This window comes from Cyrtonyx montezumae, unplaced genomic scaffold (assembly GCF_038088225.1).
Source record: "Cyrtonyx montezumae isolate F1298 unplaced genomic scaffold, pur_monq_1.0 scaffold_51, whole genome shotgun sequence".
Classification (NCBI taxonomy): domain Eukaryota; kingdom Metazoa; phylum Chordata; class Aves; order Galliformes; family Odontophoridae; genus Cyrtonyx; species Cyrtonyx montezumae.
This window is the reverse complement of record NW_027072058.1, coordinates 762,715-786,935: the sequence shown is the minus strand read 5'-3', so window position 1 is coordinate 786,935 and position 24,221 is coordinate 762,715. Positions and strand designations below refer to the sequence as shown.

Sequence of the window (24,221 nt, the reverse complement as noted above, 5' to 3'; positions counted from 1 at the left end):
GTGCCCGCGGGGACGCGGTCCTCGTGCGTCTTTCCCGTCGGGGTCTCGTTCCCTCCGTGTGTGACTCTTCCCCCCCCCCCCACCTCCCCCACCCCCGACCCCTTGCGGCGCTCCGTCCCCGCGTCCCTTCGCTGTGACCTTCCAGGACCTGCGCACCTGAGGACGGATGGACGCGTGCGAAGGGACGGACGGATCGGCTCCATCCGGGGTTGGGGGGCGAACGAGTGATCCTAACGAACCTCCCCCGCTGCCGTCGAGCCGCCAGGGAACGGCGCTCAGCCCCAACGGACGGAGCGTCCGCAGCGCTTCTACACCGAGCGGGGGGGGGCAGCCGGACCCGGAGCGGTGACCGCGTCCGCCTCGGGGGGGGGGGGGGGGCACAGAGGGGGGGGGCTCCGCACGTCCCCAAAGCCGCAGCCGCCCACCCGTCCCCGCCGACGGGCGCAGAGGAGCGGGGAGCTGCCGCGGTCCGCCCGGCGTTGGCACGGAGGGAGCGCAGTAAATTTCCACTCGCAGTTAATTAGCGCTCGGTCTGACCCCGTCTGCGGCCGCCGGGGGTGCGGAGGGGGCGTCCGGGGACACCGGGAGGGGACGGAACCCCGGGTCCGGAGCGGGGATCCCGCACGTGGCCGGGACTCCACGGCGTCGCGGGGCGGGGGCCGCTCGGACGGCTCTGCCCCCACCCGGGGCCGCTCCGCGAGGGGTGCGGGCACCGCTCGGTCCCCTCCATCCGAATCCCACCACCACCACCGAAGCCGGCACAGCGGGCACCGCGCTGCGCTCCCCTCCCCCTCCCCGTTTCGCGTTCCCCACTCCCACCCGCGTTTTCCCCACCCGCGTTTCCCCCACCCGCGTTTTCCCGGCGCTCCGCAGCGCTGCCCTGAAAGATGCGCCCGCATTGTTCGCTCGTTTCCCAATACAGTGAAATTTATTACACGTTGCAAAATCGGCATTCAGCTCTTTTGGTTTTTTTCCTTTTTTTTTTTTTTTTTCCTCCTTTCTTCAGTGTAAAAAAAAAAAAAGAAAGAAAGAAAGAAAAAAAAAAACCCCAAAACAAAACAACAACAAAAAGAAAGAGACACTTCGCTCTCGGGAAAAGGGTTTCGGAGCTCCGACGGCGCCGCCCTCGGACCGTAACGTTTTGGCAAAGCGAAAAGCTCCGTTTGTAAACTCCAACTCCATGGCTCAATACGTTTTTATCCACAGTACAACGATCACAAAGTGAAACACAGTTATATCAATAAGTTAAGAGCGAGAACTCCGCCGCCCCCGCGGGTCCGTGGGAGCGCCGTCGGGTGGGGGCTCCGCTCGATCCTCGTTCGGCCGTTCCCGTTTTGCGCACTCAAAACGCCCCACGCGACCGCTCTGCTCTGCGGGAATACCTCTGAGGCGGCGTCTGAAGATCGGGGACCCATCTCTGCACCCCCTCCCCCCCAAAAAAAGAAATGATAATAAAACAGACGACCGAAATAACCCCCCCACACTCCACCCACCCGTGGGGACGGTGATGGGGCGGAGGGGGCGTCCCCACGCGCACTGCGGTGCCCCCACCCGGAGCACACCGACGGGCACGGAGTCACTCGTGGGAAGGGCTCTACAGCACGCGGACCCACGCGAGTGGCGGTGCTTTTTGCGGGGGGGGGTGGGAAGGAGCGGTCCCCTCCGTCACTCCGCTCCCCCCCCCCCCCGCCCACCCGGGACGGAGGGCTCCGTGGGATGGGGCAGCTCCGCGCCGCCCCGGCTGCGCTCTGCGGTGTCCCCAAATACAGAAAAAAACCCAAAATAGGGGGAGGGGTGCGGGGGGGGGGGGGGGAGGAGCAGCGCCGGGGCCGCCCCACGTGGGAAAGCGCGGCCCCACGGCTCCCACGCTGCGGGGCACTGCCCACGAGCTCCGGTAATACCGTGCGCGGGAGGTGGGGTCTGATGCACTCGTCCTAAAGGGGGAAGGGAGGCACAGCTTCAGGAGACGGCGGAGGAAAGGGGCTGGGGGCGTTGGCTGTTTTTTCTCCCCGTTTTGTGTGTGTGTGTGGGGGGGGGGGGGGTATTTTTTTTGTTTTCATTTTTTTTTTTCAATACAAAAATAGACCACGGGCTCGATAGCGATTCAGAAAACCCCGCTGCCCTCGGTAGAAAACTATAAAAGTCAAAGACAGGCGGGACCCGGCCCCCATCCGTCCCTCCATCCGTCCCCTCCCCCCTCCATCCGTCCCCTCCCCCCCCCCCCAATGCCGGGGGGGCACAACGGGGGCTGCTCAGCTTCGGGAGGAGGAGGAGCTGCGGCCCCACGGAGCCGACGCCGTTTGGTGCAGAACTTCGATCCGTGACAACTTCTGATTGGGAACCTTTGGGAGCTTCGGTCACTTTAGGCAATTTTTTCTTTATTGTTTTTTTGTGTTTTGTTTTTTCCCCTTTAAGTGTCTTGAAATAAAGCAGAGCTTCGTGGGCTGCGTTCAGAGCGGCCGCGCTCCCCCCTCGGGATCCCCACGTTCTTCAGGCACGAAAATGAACGCTGGGGGGGGGGCGCTGGAAGGGCCCGCAGCTCTGCCCCGCTCAGAACTGCTGCTGGTCGTACTCTGCTATCAGTTTTTTGATGTGGGCCAGTTTGTTGTGGAGGTATTCGCAGCGGTTCTTCTCTTGGCTGTAGTTGGGGTTGGTCTGCAAAGAAAAATGGTGATGAGAGGGGACAGAAGGGGGGCACGGAGCTCGGCCATGTCTGAACTGAACTTTGGGGGGGCGGGGGGGTGCTGAGAGCCCCACCCAGAGCGGAGCTCATGGCACACGGGGGCTGCTCCCAAAGCTCTGGAGCACTCAGGGATGGGAGAGCTCGAGGCTCCAAGGGCAGATGACAAAAACAGCCCCCAGCTCCTGCTTTACATACACACGAAGGGATGAAACGCGCTGCGTGCTGCCAGCAAAGAGCCACGCTGACACCCACAGCAGCACAGAGGACCCCTGGACCTCTGCAGGACCCCTCTGCTCCACAACACGAACTGCTCTCCCCCCTCGCAGGGGCAGGGGGGCTCACGTCACACTTCTGCTCCTCTGCTCACAGCTGAGCACCCACAGCGCAGCCCTGGCTGCGTGGAAACCCTCTGAACAATGAAGGGATGAGCTCGAGCTGAGTGGAGCTGTGCTGGGGATGCTCAGGCTGTGCTCTGCTGGGCGGGGAACCTCGGAGCAGCACCCCATCACGGCCAGGAACTGTCACTCACCTTTTTGATTTTCCGGTATTCCTGTAAAATTTGATCGTGGATGGTCTGAAAAGGAAAAGAGAACGGATTGATTTCCCAGCAGCCAACAGCTCTGCGGCCCAAAGCAACAGCTGAGCAATGGCACAGTGCATGCAGCTCTGAGCAAACCCTGCTCCCCCCCACAAGCACTGCAAGGAGCAGCCCTAACCCTAAACCCACCCTACCCCTACCCCTACCCTAACCCTACCCTAACCCTACCCTAACCCCTAACCCTAACCCTACCCTAACCCCTAACCCTAACCCTACCCCTACCCCTACCCTAACCCTACCCCTACCCTAACCCCTAACCCTAACCCTAACCCTACCCTAACCCCTAACCCTAACCCTACCCTAACCCCTAACCCTAACCCTAACCCTACCCCTACCCCTAACCCCTAATCCCTAACCCTACCCCTACCCTAACCCCTAACCCTACCCCTACCCTAACCCCTAACCCTACCCCTACCCTAACCCCTAACTCTAACCCTAACCCTACCCCTACCCCTACCCTAACCCCTAACTCTAACCCTACCCCTACCCTAACCCCTAACTCTAACCCTAACCCTACCCCTACCCCTACCCTAACCCCTAACTCTAACCCTAACCCTACCCCTAACCCTAACCCCTAATCCCTAACCCTACCCCTACCCCTACCCTAACCCCTAACTCTAACCCTAACCCTACCCCTACCCTAACCCCTAACCCTAACCCTACCCCTACCCTAACCCCACCCCTACCCCTACCCTAACCTCTAACCCCTGCAGCCCCCAGCCATGAAATCCCACAGCAGACATTTCCCCCACGGCTCAGCCTCACTTCTCCCTGAGATACAGAGGACACTCCTTTGGTGGGGAACTCGAAGCTCAGGGGATGCTCGAGGGAGCACAGCAGGCTCCCTGCACGGAGCTGCTCACTGTGACACTTTCCTAAGGTTACAGATGGGTACACAGCTCTCCTAAAATCACCCAGGTGAGCTGAATAACACATAGCACGAAGATGGAAGGTGGGAGCGAAGCAGACGCCCGTGCCCCGCTCCCCCCCCCAGCCCCAGTGTGCTCCCATCTGTGCACACTGTGTTTTCTGGCTGGGATTCACTAATCACTTCCAGCAGCTTTTGGCCGCGGCCGCCGACCGTCTCAGCGAGGCCTTCCCCTGTCAGCAAGTGCTGTGATGCACACTCCAGCTCCAGCACCAACACAGAGCTGCTGAGCACGGCCCACAGAGCTGCCCGGGCACAGCACTTCCCCGCTCTACCTTGTACTCCTCGGAGCCCTGCAGGAGCTGCTTCAGCTTGGAGTCCAGCTGCGTGAAGCGCCGCGTTATCCTCTCTATCCGGGCGTGCAAGTCCCTGTACTCGTTGTACTCTGCATTGAAGTCGTTCTTGTAACTCTGACGCTGCTCCGAAGAGGAAATGGCCGCGTATTTTCTATGGGAGAGTGATTGCATTAATTGCTTTCGTCTTCCCTCCAGACCGGGTGCCAAAGCAGGAGGACATGCTGGAAACCAAGGCGGTCTCCTACGATTTGAGCTGCAGTAGCACAAAGACAACTGCCAGCACTACTGCCTTGACCTCCCTGTGATATGAGGCACTCCTTATCAGCACAGGGAGGGGTGGAATGTGTAGGTACAGCAAAGCCCAGGAGCAGCTGAGGGTGTGGGAGGACACTGATAGTGCTGCGGTGCTTCTAATTCCTGCTGTCCCACGGAACATGCAGTTCTGCATCTGTGCCAGACCTTGGAACAGCAGGAGCACGATGCTTCTGCGCACAGAGGCTCGAAAGGAGCACAAGAGCCACTCAGCTGTGGCTGCAAAACGCTCGGCACAATTGCGTGGCAGAGCACAGGGCAAGAAGGGACATGGAACAGACTGAGTGCACCTCCAGCACCTTCTGAAGGCACCCGGTGTGACCCAGACCAGCACAGAGCCCACGCTGAACAGCTGCACCTTTGAGGCAGGCGGAAAAGAGCAGTCCTTTCCTGACTGCAGGACTCCAGACCTGAGCTCCTGCAGCAAACCCTCCACGATGGCCAAACCCATCAGCACCAAAGGCTCTGCGTCACCCAAAGCCCAGCAAAAGTCCCCGAGATGCTGTGACTTTCAGCTCACAGTGTGAGCCCAAAGCTGCTCTGTGAGCAATGAAGTGACTTACAATAAATAATCCGGCATGTCTGAAGTCGACGTGGGTACACTAGAGTTATTGCATGTCCCATTTAAACCTGAAAAAAAAAAAAAGACAAGACCTCTGTTACAGGTGCTCCTCAGCTCTGAACCTCTGTGCAGTCCAACCGTGCACTCCTGGGCCTGTCTGCAACGTACAGATATTGATTTCTAAAGGATTTCTGGTTCTGCCTTCAGCTGAGGAGAAGGCAGCTGTGTCACTGCGCATCCTGATGGGATGAGCAGTCAGGCCCACGAGGTCTGTGGCATTTGGCTCCTGCAGCCCTGCAGGGGGAGCAGACAGCTCCATTTCAAGGAGTGAGGCCCAAGGAGAAGACCCCAGGGCTTCGAGTGAAGGGCAGAGGGGCCCGAAAGGAATGCAGGAGGATGCAGAATGTGAGTGAGGAAGATGGGGGTGGCGAAGGAAGGTTTGCTTTGCTTGTGAGTGCCACCTACTGTCTGCAGACGGGACCCCGAAGGTCCCTGCACCATCAAAACCCAACGGAAAAACAAGAAATGTGTGCAAAAAGGGGCACAGATCCACACACAGATGGGGGAGACCCACACTGCTGCTCACTGAGTGACAACGACAGACAGCGAGGGCTGGCAACAGCTCAGAGAAGGAAAAGCTCCGTGTGAGCACTACGCAGAGCAGAAAACTCATCTGCACGATCAGCAGCACACACTGCAGCTGCAAGTCACTGGAGAGGTGACAAATTAATGTGGGTTTTGAGTTGCTGTCCCTTCCGAGACAGATGTGGGTCACGTACCAAGCACGAGGAGGAACCTGCTCACGTTTCTAAGGGCCCACAGAGCAGCCCCAGAACTACACTGCTGTGATGGAAAACACCTCCACTGCATCCAACAGAAAGAGCTGCACTGTTTGCTACTCCTCAGGGCAAGAAATTCAGGAGCAGTGCGGCAGCAGGGAAGCTTTCAGGCTGCAGGAGGTGGCTGCACAGCTCTCACCAACACACCTGGCTATCGCTTCCTCTGCATTCAGCCTGGTGCCTAACTTCCCATGGCAGAGTTAAAAATCAATCAAGCAATCATCACGACACTGACCACAAGCAGAAGGGCTGCAGGTAGCGAAGCAGCACTGCGTTTCCAGCAGGTCCTGATGCCTGCCTTTCATCCCTACGTATTAATAAAGCTTTTAATTTAATGAGGAGAAACATGACATGGTCTGAGGTCGGTCCGAGCAGCGCCTCAACAGGAAAAACCTGACAGTCCCTTCGGAGGGGCAGAGCCCTGCTGCTCTGCAGGCAGAGCTGCTGCTGACACCTCATTAACCACGCAGTGCCTGCGTGAAAAGTGACACGGCGAGCTCATCCCTCACCAAACTGAGGGCAGAAATGAGAGCAGAAAGGGGAGCAGCACCAGCACAGCACGACCTGGGCACGTACCTGGCACATCCTGCGGGTCACTAACTAAGTCAGCATTTTTTATTACTTCACAGTCCTGCTTCTCCTCTTTGCATTTCTCTTCGCTTTTCTTCTCCTTCCTCTCTTTCTCCTTGTCTTTGTGCTTTTTGGATTTTTTCTTGCTTTTTACGTACGAGCTGCAATTGTGCTTGCTCGTCTGCGGGCAGTCTGTGGGCGCGGGGAGGCTCAGCCTGTCGGAGGGCTCCGTGCCCTCGCAGTCCCTGCCGTTGTGGCTCAGGTCGTTGCTGACATCAGCCAGAGGGTCGTGGGGCCGGGGCAGCTCTGGCAGCGGCAGGCTGGAGCTGGAGCTCACCGACTCCGGCAGCAGCGCAGCAGCGGGGATGGGGATGGGGACGTCCTTCCCGTTGGCGTTCAGCTTCCCGTTGAAGGCGGGCTGAGCTCGGTGAGCCAGATGCGAGATGCGGGGCTTCTTGTTGGCCAGCGGGTCGATGAACTCCAGCGGCTGGGAGCGTTTCTGCGGAGGAAAAAGGAGGAGGAAATCCCTGCGGCCGCTAGGTGGTGGTGCGGGGCTGCAGAACGCCAGCACACAGCACCCGGCAGCCCTGCCCCCCAGCAGCCCTGCCCCCCAGCAGCCCTGCCCCCCAGCCCCCCAGCAGCCCTGCCCCCCAGCAGCCCTGCCCCCCAGCAGCCCTGCAGGGCTCGGGCAGTGCCCCACTGCTCTGCTGCCAGCACAGGCTGCAGTGTGCCCCGCGGCACGGGAGGACCTCTCCCAGCATCTCCTTCCTCATCTCGAAGGGCATTTCCCAGAAGGGGTGAGGAAGCACCAGCTGCCACGACTCACAACCTGAGGATGTTGGCAGGGACTGACTGAGGCATGCCGTGTGCCCTCCTGCAGAGAGGGTCTGAGTGGCACTGTGCAGAGCAGGGCTGGACTCGGCGATGCCTTTAGGTCCTCCCAGCTCAGGACACCCCGTGGCCCCAGACACAAACATCCCCCTCCTTTACCCATGGAGCAGAGGGAGCACAGAGGTTTCCTGTTGCTGCCCACCTCTGCCCATTGGAAAGCGAGGGATGGTTCAGGCTATTTCTTTTGGCTATTTCATTGCTTTCTTTACTGTCTCAGACAGGGCTGTTTGCACATGGAAACTCTGCTCCATCCCAGCAGCTGCTGCTCTGCACCGGAGCTGCCAGTTTGCCTCTTTCCCCCCCCAGTTATAATTTCTCTTTGCCAGCTGTGGGGTCACAAGGACAGCACTCAGTGAGGATCCTGCTGCTGCCATCCAGGGGCGGCAGCGGCGGTCAGACCGGCTCAGCAGCATCACTGCAGCCATCCACCTCCCAGAGGAGGGGCTGTCCCCTCTGCCCACAGCTCCCCAGCAGCTGACAGAGCCAACAGTGGCCATTCTCCCCTTACATCGTCCTACAGCCAACAAAGCCCTTCTCTGCCAACTCCATCTCTCTGGGTATGAAAGGGCTCTCGTTGGAACCCGATGATCCTTAAGGTCCCTTCCAATCCAAGCCATCCCATGCTTTGCTTTCCTTCACAAATGAATTTCCCCAAATATTCTGCATGTAAGGCTACCCAGTCTCAGTCCTCCACTGATCGGGACCGTCAGGAGCACATCCTGTTTGTGTTACACAAAGCCCAGCTGGTAACCACCCCCCCCCCCAGCCAACTCGAAGGGACCACTCCTCACTCACCAGGCCTGTGCCCACAGCAGAACAGGAGCGTGTTTGGAATGAGGCACTTGGCAAACAAGTTGCATGGTTCTTGTTCTCAATGGAGAACTGCTTACCTCTCACTGCCAGAAAGCACATAATTTCCTTACCTGCTAATATTCCTTGCCACTAATCCCCAGTGCGTCTGTCCAGACAAGTAAGCATTACACATTCCATTGGCAGGAGGAGAATAAATACCCAACTTGTCTGGGCTGACCCACAGCAGAGAAGGGAAGGCAGCATTTCACAGCACGAGCGAGAACAGCCGTGCTCACAGCCAGTGGGACACTGCTCCACACACCAGCAAGTGCAGCTCCCTCCCAGCTCACAGCCATGGAAACCCAGCTAAAACGTCCACAGCTCCGTGCAGCACTGGCATCTCAGGAAGTCACAGAGCAGACCAACCTGCTCCTGATCTGTCACAGCAATTAGCTTGCAAAGGTCAAGGTTTTTAATAACTCAGCTGTGTTTGGGAGCTACTTATTACTGCTTCGTTCCAGTCAATTATCAGTAATGAGTAAAACACAAGCTTGCATTCTCCCTGGAATGCCAAGAGGGATGGAGGCACTCCTAAAAAATCCAGCCCTTGAACTAAAGCTGAGAGCACACCTCAGAGATCCTCCCCACAGCCCAACACCCCACTGCAGCCAGGGGAGAAAGCGATGCTGAGGGAAGCCAGAGTAAGGTTCAAACTTAAGGGAAAAATCCCAACAAGCAGTGACTGAGCACGAGTTACAGGGTCAGGCTGTGCTGGGGAGGCCGTGCCTACCTGCGGAGGAGAGCTGGAGTTCGTGGTGTCCTTCGGTGGACTCAGGGAAGGTGCTTCTCCTTGAAACCCACTGCTGTTCTGGGGCTGGCAGAGCTTCCTGCAAAGCACAATTTGGGGCTGCTCAGACACACAGCCCTCAGATCTGCCCGCAGAGCACTGTGCCCTTATGTCTGCCCTGACTGCCGGGGATGCCCTGTCCTTTGGGCTCCTGCTGCTTTAACCCGAGCTCACTACTGCAGCCCCAGCAGCACTGGATGCGCAGTGGGATGCAGCCCTGTGCTCTCCTGCCCATGTTTTCCTCCTGCTGCAGCCCGACGTGTTTTTTCCACTTCACAGCCCCACTACCTGCCCGCTGAGCAGGGCTTTGTTTGTGCAGTGGAACACATCCTTTCCAAGGTCTATTTTTAGGCCCTCGCATAACTGAGTGCCACAACTCCAGAAAAAAGCAGCAAGCATTGCCTTCTGCAGGGAGAAATTGCCTTTTCTGAAAGCCATACAGACTGCATGGCAGTTGAGCTTTTTCTATTTAATTATAACTCAGCATTGGGAGCACTTGCATCAGTTGGATTTCAGCACACCGAAGCACAGGATGGCTGGAGGAAGTCTCACCTCCAAGCCAGCTGTGCTTTCAAAGCATGGGAACTGCTCAAACAGCCCATGCTCTACTCGTTTTATTGCACTCTGGGTTGAAGATCTGTCTCAGAAACAAGTCAGGTAGAGCACCCCTCGGCCGTGACAAAAGCTCGGCGGGATAAGTACACCAAAAATTGCACACATTTAAACACAGAATTGTGGTGGGATCTGGGAGCTGTGGTCCCTTTCCCTGCTGCTGCCAGCATCGGGGCAGTGATGGGACAAAGCCACCAGCTGCACTGACTGTCAGGGGTCGCTTTCTGATGGTGAGAGCAGTGGGGTGTGCAGCTCTTGGTCAGCACGGAGTGCACCTGATGGGCAGAAGGACAACCACGTGTGTTGCAGGGGATGCTGCACCAGTGCCTCGCTGCCTCTGCAGCCATGCATGTCCTCCTGCAACCACCTCCGAGTCCCACAGGAAAATGAACGGGGAAAAACACAGCAAAGCACCCGAAGAACAATGCAGAAGTTAAGGAGCACTTCTCCAAACAAACAGCTCAGGAGGAATGAGGCCGTCCCCAGGAGCAGAGCGCGGGCACGCAGAGCTCTGCTGCTTCTCTGCTGCCCTGAGCAAACACAGGAAGCAGTGCACCAGGAGATAGGGAAAAAAGAAAGGAGACTTTCAATGGAGCTGCCCTGGACACGCTGGCCTTACTCCAGCATTTTAAGCCACCATTAACCTCTCATGGCAGCAGCTCTTTACCCCGTCCAGGTTTGTTCTGCAGCTTTTAGTGTCACTGCTTCAACCACCGCAGCAGGCAGCACAAGATCTGAAGACTGTGCCCATTCTGATACTCTCAAGCTTAACCAACTTCATCTGGATAACAAACAGATGTACTTGATGTTAAGAAACACTCGACTTACAGAGCTCTACCACGTGTCCCCATCCTCAGCTACCGACCTGGCCCGGTATCCCCAGGCTGCAGATATCACAGGACAGGGAATAATTACCGGACGAGGATCCTCTTCAGCAGCTGCTGGTCCCCTTCCGAGTAGCCAGGCCAGTCCTTCTGCACCTCTTTGTAGACACAATCTTTCAGTGTGAAAGTGCTGTCCTTGGCACTCAGATTTGCCACCTGTGACAAAAGGGATTGGCAAAAAAACCATTAGTTTTGTTTTCTCACTTTGCTGCGCTGTGACAAAAGAGATGTATGAGACGTGGTCCAAGCTCTCAGCACTCAGAGGCAGTAAGGAGCATCAGAACAAGGGGATAATATGAAGACCACTCCCAGATGCTGTAGATTCACTCCAGCTATGCTTTGCTTTGCCTTATCAGCACGATGAACTGAAGAACAAGTTGGACCTAAGCAGATTATTCAGCTTAGATGGGCTGGAACAATCCAGCAGCGGTTGGTGGCAATCCTTGGGAGCCAACCCAGTGGGAACACGCAGCTCCCGCAGCCCCAGCAGTGCAGGGTGAGGATGGGAAGGCTGCAGGAGGGATCTGACCCAACAGCAGACACTGAGCTGCAGGGGCAGCAGGGGGTCACGCTGCAGCTCGGCGTGGTAGGGTCCCCTGCTGCATTTCTGAGAACTTCACTGAGGATTGCTTTAGGGAGAGAACAACAAAGCCAGTGAAATCCAGCAAATAAAACAGGGCTTTCCATCGTGCCCAAGTCCTGTGCTGCAGCTTCAGAGCACTTGCACGAGCAGCTTTCTGACGCTTGATCCAATCCCCATTGTGTTTCTCCTCCCCACAGAAGTGCACGGTGCCTACGTGGATAGGAAACAGTGCTGGAACTGGCAGCATTGTACTAGGATGGAAACAGCGTGCTGCGCATTATCCCACTTTAATCAGTCTTTCCACAGTGTGACTGAACGTTTAACCTCTTGTTGCTGGTTGCCTGTCTGCAAAATATGATGACAGCACAAACCAAGAACTGAACGGGCACAGACACCACACTGCTGGAGCCAATCCTCTGCAGGAGAGCGCAGAGCACCGGGGCTGGAAAGAAAGCAAAGCCCTCTGTGCATGTCAGAAGGGACACTGGGCCTGGTGATGGCTCTGTCTGCATCTCTGATGCCTGCGCGGCGATGAGATAACCCCAGAAAAGCAGGTGAGGGAGCAGGAAGTCTTCCATTAACGATGCTGTTAACCTTGCTATTTTGGCCTTTAGGAAGATTCTGACCTAGTACTAAAAAAAAAATCAACGTAAAAAGCAAAAAGCTGGAAAACTAAACAGGGCTGAGTGCCCCTGATAAGCTGAAAATAAAAAGGGCAGTTATCACCTTACACGACGAGCACTGCGTTTCCTTTCAGCTCTCAGCTTTCCAACACCCTGAGCCAGAATGCAAGAAGGCTGAAGCTGCATTTTACACACAGATAGCCCTGCAAACAAGAGAAAGCAAAGGCAGGCAGTGTTTGCAGGGCTGTCCTGCAGCAGATGCAGCTCTGTGCTGCTCTGCACACAGCCTGGAGCTGCCGTCTCCCTGCGACGCCGTGCTGGGCTCTGCAAGCTCCACCCCACGCCTCTCAAAAATAGAAACCTTGCAGCAGGAGGCAGAAAAGCCAGCAGCAGGAACACGGAGTCCTGCGAGCGATGCGAGAGCACAGAGGAGCCCACACCTAGATGCAGTTAAACTCATGGCTGGAGCTCAGCTTGTCCATCCTTGCTTTCCAGCTGCTCGGTGCCCACTGGTGGCCCTGGAGGAGGTGAGCTTACAACAAAGCACTGAGCCCCATTGGGGCAACACGCAGCCACAGCCAGGCTCATCCCCACCTGCTGGGGGCTGCCAGAGCACTGCCAGGAGACACAGTGCTATAAAACGTGCTCACAGCGTTTGGGAGAGAGTGCCAAAACGCTGTAGCACTGCTGGAAAACAAAGGGCCGAGGGGTTAAAACCGAAGGAAGAAGTGAGCTGTGCCAGCAGGAGCCACTTCCAGCGAGCTGCTCCGTGCTCTGGGCAAACCAACCCCTCAGCTGGTGCATCTCAGCTATGGAAAGGAGGAAGAAGAAAACAATCTGATGCAGATGAGGCATTTCCACAATGCTCGTGGTGTGTCTGCTCCTGCCACAGCAATAAAGGTGTTCACTGCAGCTCCTAAAATGGCATGACTCAAAGCATTAGGGACTGATTCAGCCGGGAGACAGCCTTCCCACTTGGCATACAAATAACGTGGTTAGCAAGAAGCTGCACGATCTTCACACCTAAGCAGGGGCACTGCTGAGCAGGGAAGGCACTGAACAACACAAAGCTCAGCGTGGAGGGACACGTTCCTCCTGCACGTAGGAAACATGGCACACGTTAACACACGCCGCTTTATAGAGACACACGGAGTGGATTTATAGGTTGTAACAACTCCCATTGCTCTGAGATCCTCTGTTAGAGCCCTCTCCCCACTGCCAAGCAAAAGCGTGCCCCTTAAAAGCAGCTGAGGTGGCACAGCACCCCTGCAGAATTCACTGCCCTTCTGAGAACACGTTTCTCTTTACCCAGTCGCCTCCATCAGAGTACAAACCTGCTGCAAAAGGTTGTCCAGCAAATCCTTGTCCTGCTGAGAAAGTCCATCCTTCTGCAGTCTGAGAATGAGCTCAGGTTTCTTATAAGGCTTTAGTGCCAGTAAGTGCACAACCCTATCTTTGAAGGGTCTCTGAGAAATCGCGCTATTGCCTCTCTTTATTGCACTGGCGAGGTTGATGGGCGTTGGGCGCTTCCTGGAGGGCACGGCATCAGAAGCTCCCGGTGCAGGTTTACGCACCTGAACCTTTTTGCCTAAAATGAGATGAGAACAGCGAACTGCAGCAGCCACCTTGCAGAGGTCTGTCGACACGAATATGGAGTTCATCACACGCTCCCAAGTGCCCCGAGGTGACAACAGTGAAGGACAGACAGCACAGCACACCCCATCCGCTCACAGCAGCACCAGGCTGCGCAGACCCCAGCTCTCCTGGCCACAGGCACGCATAAAGCTCTCTTTGTTTGCCAGCTTTGCACTGATCCCAAGTGCGGGTACCCCCGTGGTTAATCCGACCACTTCTTCCTCCCCAGGAGGAGGAAAGTTTGGCATTATTATGTAGAGGAGTCGAAACGGAGTGGAAGGAGCAGAAGCAGTCAGCTCCCTGCTGCTGAGCTCAGCAGAAGCACGGCTCCAGCAGATGTTTCTGCTTTAGAACAATAGGAACTTTATGGGGCCGGGTCCACCTCCTCTCTGCCACACGGCCACGTGAATGGGGTCTAACACTGACACATTTCCCTATTCATTAGGGCTGACTGCTCCCACAGAAGAGCCCTGCTACACGGCAGTGAGAGCTGCTCAGCCCAGCCCTGCAGCCAGCTCCCTCCGCTCCGCTTTGCTTTCTTACAGCGTGGCACAAGAGTTCATTTTTCCCCATTCCTATTGAAAAACCAACTCCAACTGGAATCCTCTCAGGTCCCACAGCGCTGAGCGGAGCACGCAACTCGAACACCACTGCTGAACACAGGAACAGGTCACGGGGCCGGGATCCCGCCACCAACGGCACAAAGAGCAAAGCAAAACAGATGCAAAGGTCCCAAGGTCACAGAAGTGGGGATGCAGCAGCAGCACTTCGGTTCAGGAAAGTGACCTTCGCTGGGACCTTATCGCAGCGAGTCGGGAGCTTTATCTCTGCGTGGTGATTCTGCACTGCTAGGGAGCAATGTTTTCAACTGAGTCATCTGGAGATGCTGGTGACTGTCTGTGCTGTTTGCTTTGCTGAAATGCAGATTGCATAACCGAGTCCCCATTTCCTGGCTCGCTGTTATGCACTGTGCTGATGAGAGAAGTCCGACCCAGCAGCAGCGGGGCTGTGCTGGAGAGCACGGCTCACACGTCAAACGTCCCAGCACAGCGGTTGGCTGGGGGCTACGGGAACATTTACAAGCTTTCTGCAGCTCCCCTCGCTCCTGCCAGGTCGTGAGCAGCAAAAACATATTGTGACATCTCCACTTGGGGCTGGAGTCAGAATGGGCAGCTTTAGGGGAAGGACAAGCTGAGCGAGGGCGCAGCGCTGCGTCACAGACATGTGTCTGTACATACAGCAGTGCACACGCACCACTCAGTGCATACAAGCACAGCCCCACAGACATCTGCCTACACACACAGCAGATCACAGCCGTGCTGCCCTCCTGCTCTCCCTTTTTCCATGTGTTGTTGTTTCAGGTCAACTCCCCCACTTGTGAGCTGTCATTTCTTTTAAGGAAGGTTGGGCTGCCTCTCCCTGGGAAGCAATTTGCTCTGAGAACCTTCCAAGCCCAACTTCAGCCACTTACTGTAACATCCTCGGATATAAGCTAAACAAAACAGCCCTCTAGTCTACAGGAAATCAATGCATTTCCTTCCTGATTACTATCTTATTTCTCAGTTTTGAGCACTTGGCGGATAAAACAATGAGTCAGGATCAGTTCTACTTGCTGCAACGCACCACTCTCAGCACAGACATCCTCTGCCAAGGGGCAGGCTGCAGATCCCATGGGTCTGGAGGAGCTGGGCTCTGCTCACAGCTGACTATACACACCTTACACCCTGACTCTGCAGCCAGGCTGTGGTTAAGCAGGGAGCAGATCCCAGAGCTGGGTCTCTGGGAGCTCCTTCTGGAGCTCACTGATAACTCACCACACTTTTATTCTCTCGGCAGAGATTTCTCCCTTTGCTGGCACCACAAGATGGTTTCCCTGAGGCTGCAGCCAGCAGCTCTGCCTGTGCGTCCTGGCGGACCACCTCCTGGTGCTGCATGCTGTGCTCTCAGCACAGGGACACAACAGAGGATGCTCCACCACGGTGACCTCGGAGCCAAGCAAGCAGCACCACAGGTTCAAGTGGAGACGGAGACCATCAAAAAGCCACAGTATGAGGAGACCAACACTGTCACTCACCAGACACCCCCAGACATTCGCAGCCTGGGCACTGGCACAAAGCAGACAGGAGCACAACTGGAGGGGCAGCGAGGACAGCCCCCACATCCCAGTGCTGCTTACCCACGTATCTGCCCCCAGGTTTGATGACGATGGCACTGCGGCTGCGCGTCTCCTCCTCCGCCTGTGCCATGCTCTGCCTCGCCTTCTGGTACGAGTCGTCGGTAGCACACACCGTGATCTTATCCTGTATGCTCCCCAGGCAATCCAGGTGGATGTTGCCATTGCTGCAAGAGAAAGGCAGTGCAGAAGATGTGGCTGCAAACAGCCGAGGCTGTGCTAGCTAATAACAGGAGGGTGCAGAGAGCTGCTAGGAGGCAGCCAGATTCTTCTGCTTATGCACACACACACGCACGCAAACGAACTGATTACAAGGACTCCAAAAGCAAAGTTTTGCTCAGGTTCGTTAGGGAAACAGTTCTCCAAAAGATAAGGTGGGAAACGGCCGCGTTGGTTTTCTCACTCACCTGGAGACGTACTGCTGGATACAGTCAAAGCTGCCCTGGGGGCTGTCCTTGCCGATGTTGGAAAGGTAGAACGTGAAGGTCCGCACTTCGGCCGGGCGGTCCGGCCTGGGGATCGCGATGTGCTGCTCAGGAGAAGAGCTTGGGTCACCCCCACTGCCACAACAGCCTGTTTCCTGGCAGTGAGCGTGCTCTGAGCTGTTCTGGGATTCAATCCCAGGAAAGCAGGTGGAGTGCTGCACAGGAGACCTCAGAAGTGCGGGCTGGTGGGATGCTGCAGGGATTCAAGTCACGGTGCAGCAGTGAGAAGGTAAGAGAGGAGGCAAGGAGGGGAAGATGAGTGAAGCAGAACAGAAGTTGGGGCTGGGAGCTCGCTGCCCTTCGAAGCAGAGCCCACAGTAATGTTTTTCTGGGAATCTGACCCAATTCTATTGATTCAGGCTTAAAACAGACCTGCAATCCCCGTTTATGTTCAATTTCAAGCATTTGAGACTTGTTTCTTTAGCACAGCACAGGCCGGGGCACCAGGCAGCACGCTTGTTCTTTCTTTAAGAGATTACAACTCCACAACAAGATTTCATGGCTCACAGTGGTGTGCAACATGGCTGCTAAATTAAATATTTAATCAAGCATCAAGTGTGCTCCGCAGCACCTGCACCGTGCTCCTCCCCCAGCTCTGCTCTGCAAACTGAGGCCTCAAATACAGATCCACCAAGGGGAGGTGTGCTTCCCTCCTGCCCCAGATGCACACTCATCTGTACTTACACGCAGCTCCAGCCCTGCACAGTGCACGGCCAGGCCTGCTGAGATGCTGAGTGCTGTGACCACTCCGTGCCCTGCTGCATGCCCCTACCTGCCCCACAGCACCAACCCCCAACCCCAGTGTGGGGCAACAACCCCCCTGCCCCCAGCTGGGAGCACACACACACAGCTCTGGGGTGCTCTGCACACTAAGCCCATGGAGCGAGAGGAGCAAAGTGGGGCTGCACGTGGTACTTTGCAAAAGAAAACCTGGAGAATGTGTGCAAACTGTGGCACTGCTGCAGAAACGGCTGTGCCTGGAGCTGCCCTCGTAGTGCTTCTGCAGATCTGTGAGAGCTGCCTGGGCACAGAGATGTGCAGTGCATGCAAAGCGGCCGTTATCGAGGAATTATTTTTAGCTGAACCAGAAGGTTTCTCGAGCCACCACATCAGCACACTAACTGCTTTGAGGGAGCCCTAATTTTGGTGCAGTCGTACACCAGTAACCATGGGCACTTAAAAATAGCTCGGCACAGATGTGACTCGTGTTTCTTCTTTCAAGTAATATTCATCTGTGTACAGCTCATTCTGAACGGCGATTTCACCTTCCTCTATTTATACCAACACGAGTTCATCCCAAGAAAGAGGGGAAACGTCACATTTTCCGCTCACGTCGGGCTGAGAGAGCTGTGCCCAGCAGTTTGCAGGAGCACATCCTCCTCTGCTTCCCCCCACGTAAGCACCTGCAGATCTGACCAACCTCATTCTCTATGGGCTCTTACCAGAACAGAAACACCTTCAGTGCTCCTCACCGAGCTGTGTGCCCCCCCTGGATCCTTTCTGCAGCCCTCCCCTGGGTGCTCTCCTGCAGTGTGAGCCTGTCCCAGGAGCACTCCTGGAGGGGCAGCCCTGTGCTGCTGCAGTTGGGTCTTCCAGAAACGAAAACGTTTTAATGCAATCAGCTGAATTTGAGAGCTCATCCAATCGATGCCGTTATCTCCGCCGTGCATGGGCAGGAAGTGCCAGCTCCACGAGTGGGCACTCTGCTAAGAGCCAGATGGTGACACAGCTGCCAGCCCCATCAGCACTGTACGAATCACAACACGGGGACAAAGGGCTCTCTCTGGCTCTACCTTTGGCCGCTCCCCGACAGCGCAATTAATTCACCCGCTGATGAGGAGCTGGGGGTGGCAGTGCTGCTCTGTGAGCAGAAGGCTCAGGTACTCCATCCCCTTTTTCTGGTGCTGTTTTAGCTCTCCTCCTCCTGAGGACGCTCCATTCCCAGCACTGCCCAGGTTACAGCCATGCTTCCCACCCCAGCAGCAGGGCTGCGTGAGCTGCTCTCACTAATTTCACCACTGTGTTCTCTTTGAGGAGGAGGACTACAGAAAGAGGAGGCCTGGGCTGAGCTCAGGAAGGGGCAGACACAGAGCTGTGCTGTCTGCTCACAGAGCAGCACGGCACACAGCTTGCTCACTCGCCTGCTGGAGCACCAGGGAGCCCGGTGACACATGGGCAGGGAGGGACTGCCCGACCTCAGAGCACATCTGAAACTTCCACTGGGCTGCCACAAAAGTGCCACTTATTCACAGCTGCCTTTGCAAACCTTAAATTCCTTTTCCTTACGCAGACTGCCTGATTTCAACGTGCAATTTTCTATATCTACAAGACAGATAGATCTCATTTCCACATCGCAGCACGGCTCAGGTTGGAAGGCACCTTGGAGTCCATCCAGCACCGAGCTCCTGCTGCAAGCTTATGGACAGTGCACGGTGAGCAGCACGGCTCTGCCACGGAGCAGCTCTGAGCTCCACAGCCACCACCTGCAGGAATCAGAGCGTGCTGGAATGGGATGGAGAGGGACAGACGGACAAAGACTGCTCAGATCCACGGCAGAAGCAAACCGGCGCGCTCCCCCGGGCGGCCCCTGAGCTGACTTACCCCTTGGCTTCCTTGAAACTGGATTACCGGTTTTGAAGTCACAGTATCCTACAAAAACAAATAAAAGAAGAATTAGAGAAGCACGGGGCTCAGATAGGCGCTGTCGAACAAGTCAGCTGGATTTTCCACCTGTACTTTTTTTTTCTTTCTTTTTTAAAGAACAACGCTCAGAGATATACAGTGAGAAAATGCAGGAACTGCAGAAGCAGCAGTTTGTACCCAGAAAAAGGATGAAAAGAGAGATGTGGGCAGCTTCAGCTCTCAGCCACTGACCTCCAGAGCAAGGAGAGCTCACAGGAGGTACTGAGATTGCCTGCGGCTGCTTCCCCCTGGCCCCAAACCACTCCTCCAGCACAGGACGGAGCGCTTATGAGTTTTGAGTTAAACAGTGGATATCTGAGGGGAAAACTGATGACAGCTTGGAGAATGTGCAAAGCAAATTTTTTCCAGCAGAAAGCTGGCAATGGGATGGGAAAGCAAACGGTGGCTCCTGCCTGCTCCTCCCCAGCATCTGCCCCCCCCCAGGCTCGGCCAGGCACAGCTCCTCGGTCCTCCTGCAGCACAGACCGCGCCGGAGCCAATGCACTGTAGGAAATCTTGGTTCCAAAAAGCCCAGAAAAGGATCGTGTAGTGTTAATCACAGATCAGGGAAGGTCTGCAATTCATTCTGGAGGATTACTTCAGTGGGATAGAGGGGTAACAACAGAGCAGAGTGCTGCTCCAGGCAGGGCTGCAGGCAGCACTGTGGTCCGGGGGCCAAGCAAGCAGCCGAGCACCTCCCACCTCTTCAGGGAAATGCACACGATTTAAGAATACTCAGTTTCGAGAAGTTCTGTTCTGCACTTACTGGAATTTGTACTGCAGGCAGCACTGCACGGGAAGTATTCACTATACTTAGTACCAATGTATTTGTCCATTTCCTCCGATGTCAGGGAGCAAACAGAGCAAACGAGAGCTCAGCCCTGTTTACGTTGGAACAAGGCAACGGATTTCAGAACACGAAGCTTCATGCAAACACGAGGAATACCAATAAATACACAGAGAGGCTACAGAGCTGCGAGATGTGCTCTGCAGACCCCAGCACAGCTCAGCTGGCACTCATCCTTTTTTGTTTCGTGTTTGTTTTTTGTTTTCGAGCTTTCCACCAAAACCAAAGCAAGCAGAGGCAGCGCCCCGATGGTCCCAGGGTTCATTAGGAGCAGCCAGAAATACCAACCCCGGTGGAAATAAACACCTCTGAACGCACCACGGAGACAAAGGGCCTCTCCAGGGACGTTCCACTTCCCCCAGGCTTGCATTTACCTCCTACCAGAGAAAAAGCCTCCTCAGCAGTCCTCCTTTCCATCACACCCATCACTCAGAACCACGCCGTCTCCCTACAGTTCAAAACCCATCTTCCACCAGGAGCTGAGGACACCAACAGGACGCTGCACACGGACGGATGGAGCCCGCTGAGACCTGACTTACAGATCCCCATCACTGCTCTGTTGCTTTTAAACCTCAACTCCAAGCCCTCGCAGAGCTTCCCACACATTGCTTTTGCTGTTCAAGCACGAGGAAAACGCTTTGGGGATCCCACGGCAATGGGACTCCATCCCATGGCAATGATCCACGCATCGCTCCCACGGATCATCCTCATTACACTCACGAACACAAAGTGCCTCCAGACGGGATCACAACGTGGTGCAAGCAGCAGCGAGGTGATAAAGATCTGTGATGTCAGCCAAAGCTCCCAGCTCTAATTGCCATCCTGCAGCCGTGCAACGCTACGCACCGGCGTCACTTCCTCAGAGGTTTCAACTTTTTGGGTTCAGAAGGTTCAGAAGCCACAAGTGCCCCTATAAGAGCCACTCTGCAAAGCTCTGGAGGAGCAGCACTACTGGGAACGTGTGGTGGGACCTCAGCACTTCCACCCCAGAGCTCTCCGGGCCCAGAACACCGCGTGGGATCCATCCGAAGGGGCTCAGGACCCAAAGCCCAACAGCTGAGCACTGCTTCCCGAGGCTCAGCCCCACAGCACTGCCCCACAGGTGGGTGCTGGAGCAGGACCCCGTGGCAGACACCAGCATCCCGGCTCCGTGGGATGCAGCACACAGCACTCAGCAGGCAGCACTGCAGCAGTGTGCCACCAAAAAGAAGAGCTACGTGTCCGCGCCGTTCAGGCAATGCCTTTCGGAGAGAAATTAAAGAACGAGGCCCAATTCCTCCAGGGAATCATTACAAGTGTTTCTGCCTGCAGCTCGCTCTGCTCGCCGGCAGCGGAGCCCCCCATTCCTGCACTGCCGTGAGCACAGCTCTGCCTGCAGCACAGTGCACAGCTGCTGTGCAAAGCACACGCGTGTGCAGTGACCGAAGGCTTTCCCCAGCGAGCTCGGCAAGCAGCTGTGCAGAACAAAGGCAGGGAGGCCCAGAAAAGCCCCTAAATGGACAATCGGGATGCAATGGGCCGTCCCCAGGGAAAATGCAAGCTTTGTTTTCCCAGACAAAGGAGCTGAGAACCCCAAAGAGGTTCTGGGTTGGGTTCAAGCAGGAAAGCAGCACTGATCTGCACCAAAGGGGAACGTGCACTCTAAGAAACGGGCAATGATGGGACACAGCAGTGTGACACCACACTCCTGACTCACCCCCTGGGCTCCAGACAGAGCTGCCTGCGTGGGGGGCACAACCCCTGGTGCAGCACTGTGTCCCCATCGCTTCTCAGGCCGCTCAGGGAGACCTGCTCGTTAGGGCTGATGAGAGGCGATCATCAAAGCACCGACTGCGTGCTGAGGATCATTATCTGCAGTGTAATCATTACAGCCTCCCACCAATTTCACTGCTAACGAGGTGGGGCGACCCAGCGACGCTGTACAGCCAACTAACTCCCACACCTCCAGAGGTGCACAGATCAGAGGCAAAAACAAGCGTGCCTGCATCCCTGTGCAGCCTTCCACGCAGGGTGCAGCTGACAGCAGCAGGCTGGAGATCGACTCAACCCTGAACACAAGGCTACTGCAGAACTGAGCACAGCCAGCCCTTCCCACACGGTTACCCAGGAGGTCTCTCCTGGAGCACAAACCCCAGGACAGCTCTGATACAACCTACGTGTCACCTCTGAAAGGAGAAGCTCCCTTTGGTGTGTCCTCGTGCTTTCTGCCCCACTGCTCGGTGCTGCGGAGATGGGGAACTGCTGCTCTTCCAGGAAGGCTCTGCTGTAACCCAGAGCAGAAGCAGCAGATAACATTGGGAAAGCACTCAACAAGTCCAAACAGCGTTTCCCAAAGTGCCTGTACAAAGATAACGCTGTGTTGGCAAATCCGTGGTGAAAGATTAAGCACAGAACCAGAAATAGGTCCCACTGATACTCACAAGCTATTGAAACGGAGCTTTGGGAAAAGGCATTTTTATGTCAAATGAACACAGCCCTAAAACTGCCCCTTCCTGAGATCATCTGCTCAGAGGGGTGTATGGGAACTGCTGAGTCACATCCTGAACCACCGACGGATCCTGAGTCAGCTGCATGGAGCACAGGTGAAGGCAATGCACCTGTGTGGCTGGAAGGGTTAGAGCCTGGCCCCACACCTCCCAGACCCCACTTATAGGGCTGAGCAGCACTGGGGAAGGGTCTCTTTCTGGAGACTGCTCCTTTGGAGTTTCCTACCACAATACTATTTGGCATTATCCACTCTGTTGACATAAAGAGGGGAGAAAAAGAGGATTCACACTGCAATATCAGGGCAGAACCTCAGCATCAGCACAGCTCTGCTTCCAGCACTCCAACAGCCCGGGCTTACAGAGGCAGGAAAAGTAAATATCAGCATTTCTGAGTGCAGGTGCAGGAAAGCAAACCCTGCACATCTGCGTTCTGAAGACAGCAGAGAACTGCCTGCTCTGCAGCACCCAGCACCGTGCCCAGCAGCACCCAGCACCGTGCCCAGCAGCACCCAGCACCGTGCCCAGCACTGCACACCCTCTCACAGTGAGCACAGAGGGCACAGTGCTAACGGAGCCATCAGATGATGACGGTGTTCAGTTGGGAAAGGGCTGAAATGAAACCCAACCAAAACAACTGGCAGCAGGAAACTGAATCATCCGCAATTCCCAACTCTGCAAAAGGTGAACAGAGGCTCTGCTTCCCCTAAAGGCTTTACTGAACAGCTGCGTGAGCCAAGAATCATTGCAGGGCTTCAGATTCTCCATTCCTGACACTTCAGGAGCTGTCCCCTCGCAGAAGATGCCACAAAAGAAGATTTCTGTGCCTCCTGCAGAGGGGAGGGAGACCAGCTGGCTGCTTGTCACATCCGGAGACGTGGGCAGCTCTCAAAAGAAAGCAAAAAGCTTCTGGACACCCTAAGGAAAGCACTTTGGGCACCGCCACCTCCCCGTGCCTGCAGCTCAGAACATGGCTCTGCCCCACAGCACCAGCCCCACAGCACACAGACACAGCTGGGCAGCACCAAAACAGCTGGGGCTCAGCCCTGCACCCCGTGTAGGTTTCAGAGCAGCAGGAGAGGTGCAGAGAAAGAAAGAGGAGTGTCTTAAGGACAGGCCAACCACTTAACTCACCGCTCCGGAAAGCTGCGAGACATCAGTGAAGGCAGAGTTTAAAAATCCCAACGTTTAAGCTGTACTGGAAAGTAAGAATTTGTCTAAATGCCATTTATTCAAAAAGCCAAAGTATTCCAAGCTCACGAGCCAGCTCCAAGCCTGCCCAAGAGAAAGGAAGAGGGGCACTCCTGAGCTACGCAGTGGGTTCTGCTGAGCACTGATGCGCTCCGGCTCTGAGCAGCGCTCCAGCGGCAGCCTGAGAGAAACACTGCACGGGTACAGCCAGCAAGAATGCTCCGTTCAAAGTAAATGCTGCCAGATACTTCCAATATTCCCACTTCCCTGTGTGCTCCACCAGCCTGTGTGTTTCCAGTTACTCGGATGAGGGGGGACACCCACCATGGCGGCCCAGAGCTCTATCCGCACGCTGGGAGTGCAGCTGTGTGAGCAGGGCCAGACTGAGCTTCAGAGAGCACGTGGGTACAGCAGGACTGCCGGCCCTGCTTCAGAGAGCAGGGGGGCTGCTGTCAGACACCTGCGCTGCTTTGCATGCGAGAAACCAAAACCCCATTATGCCACTGAAAGGGAGGGCCGAGCACTGCCCGGAGATGCGGGGATGCGCTGCCCCACGGCGTTACCAGGCTGGGAGGAACAGCAGGAAGAGTTGGCTCCTGCGACTGCGAGGGGCACAGCAGCCTGGCAGCACTCAGGGACACCTGGCAGCACAGCCATAAAGAGGAGCAGCTCTCTCCAAAGGGCAGCTGTGACGGCAGTGCTCCG

General features: G+C 55.9%; 1 protein-coding gene across 1 annotated transcript in view; it reads right to left on the bottom strand.

Moving 5' to 3' along the window:
* Positions 1–2,516: 2,516 nt before the first annotated feature.
* ELL (elongation factor for RNA polymerase II) overlaps positions 2,517–24,221 on the bottom strand; it is a 29,425-nt gene continuing 7,720 nt past the window's right edge. Inside the window, exons 2-12 of the mRNA XM_065748732.1 lie at positions 18,915–18,962; positions 16,236–16,357; positions 15,832–15,995; positions 13,355–13,608; positions 10,846–10,970; positions 9,262–9,358; positions 6,795–7,287; positions 5,381–5,447; positions 4,485–4,656; positions 3,213–3,257; positions 2,517–2,655 (exon numbers count right to left, since the gene is read on the bottom strand). Of these exons, the coding sequence (XP_065604804.1) occupies positions 2,551–2,655; positions 3,213–3,257; positions 4,485–4,656; positions 5,381–5,447; positions 6,795–7,287; positions 9,262–9,358; positions 10,846–10,970; positions 13,355–13,608; positions 15,832–15,995; positions 16,236–16,357; positions 18,915–18,962 (1,692 nt within the window). The 3' untranslated portion in view covers positions 2,517–2,550. The remainder of the gene's footprint in view (positions 2,656–3,212; positions 3,258–4,484; positions 4,657–5,380; positions 5,448–6,794; positions 7,288–9,261; positions 9,359–10,845; positions 10,971–13,354; positions 13,609–15,831; positions 15,996–16,235; positions 16,358–18,914; positions 18,963–24,221) is intronic.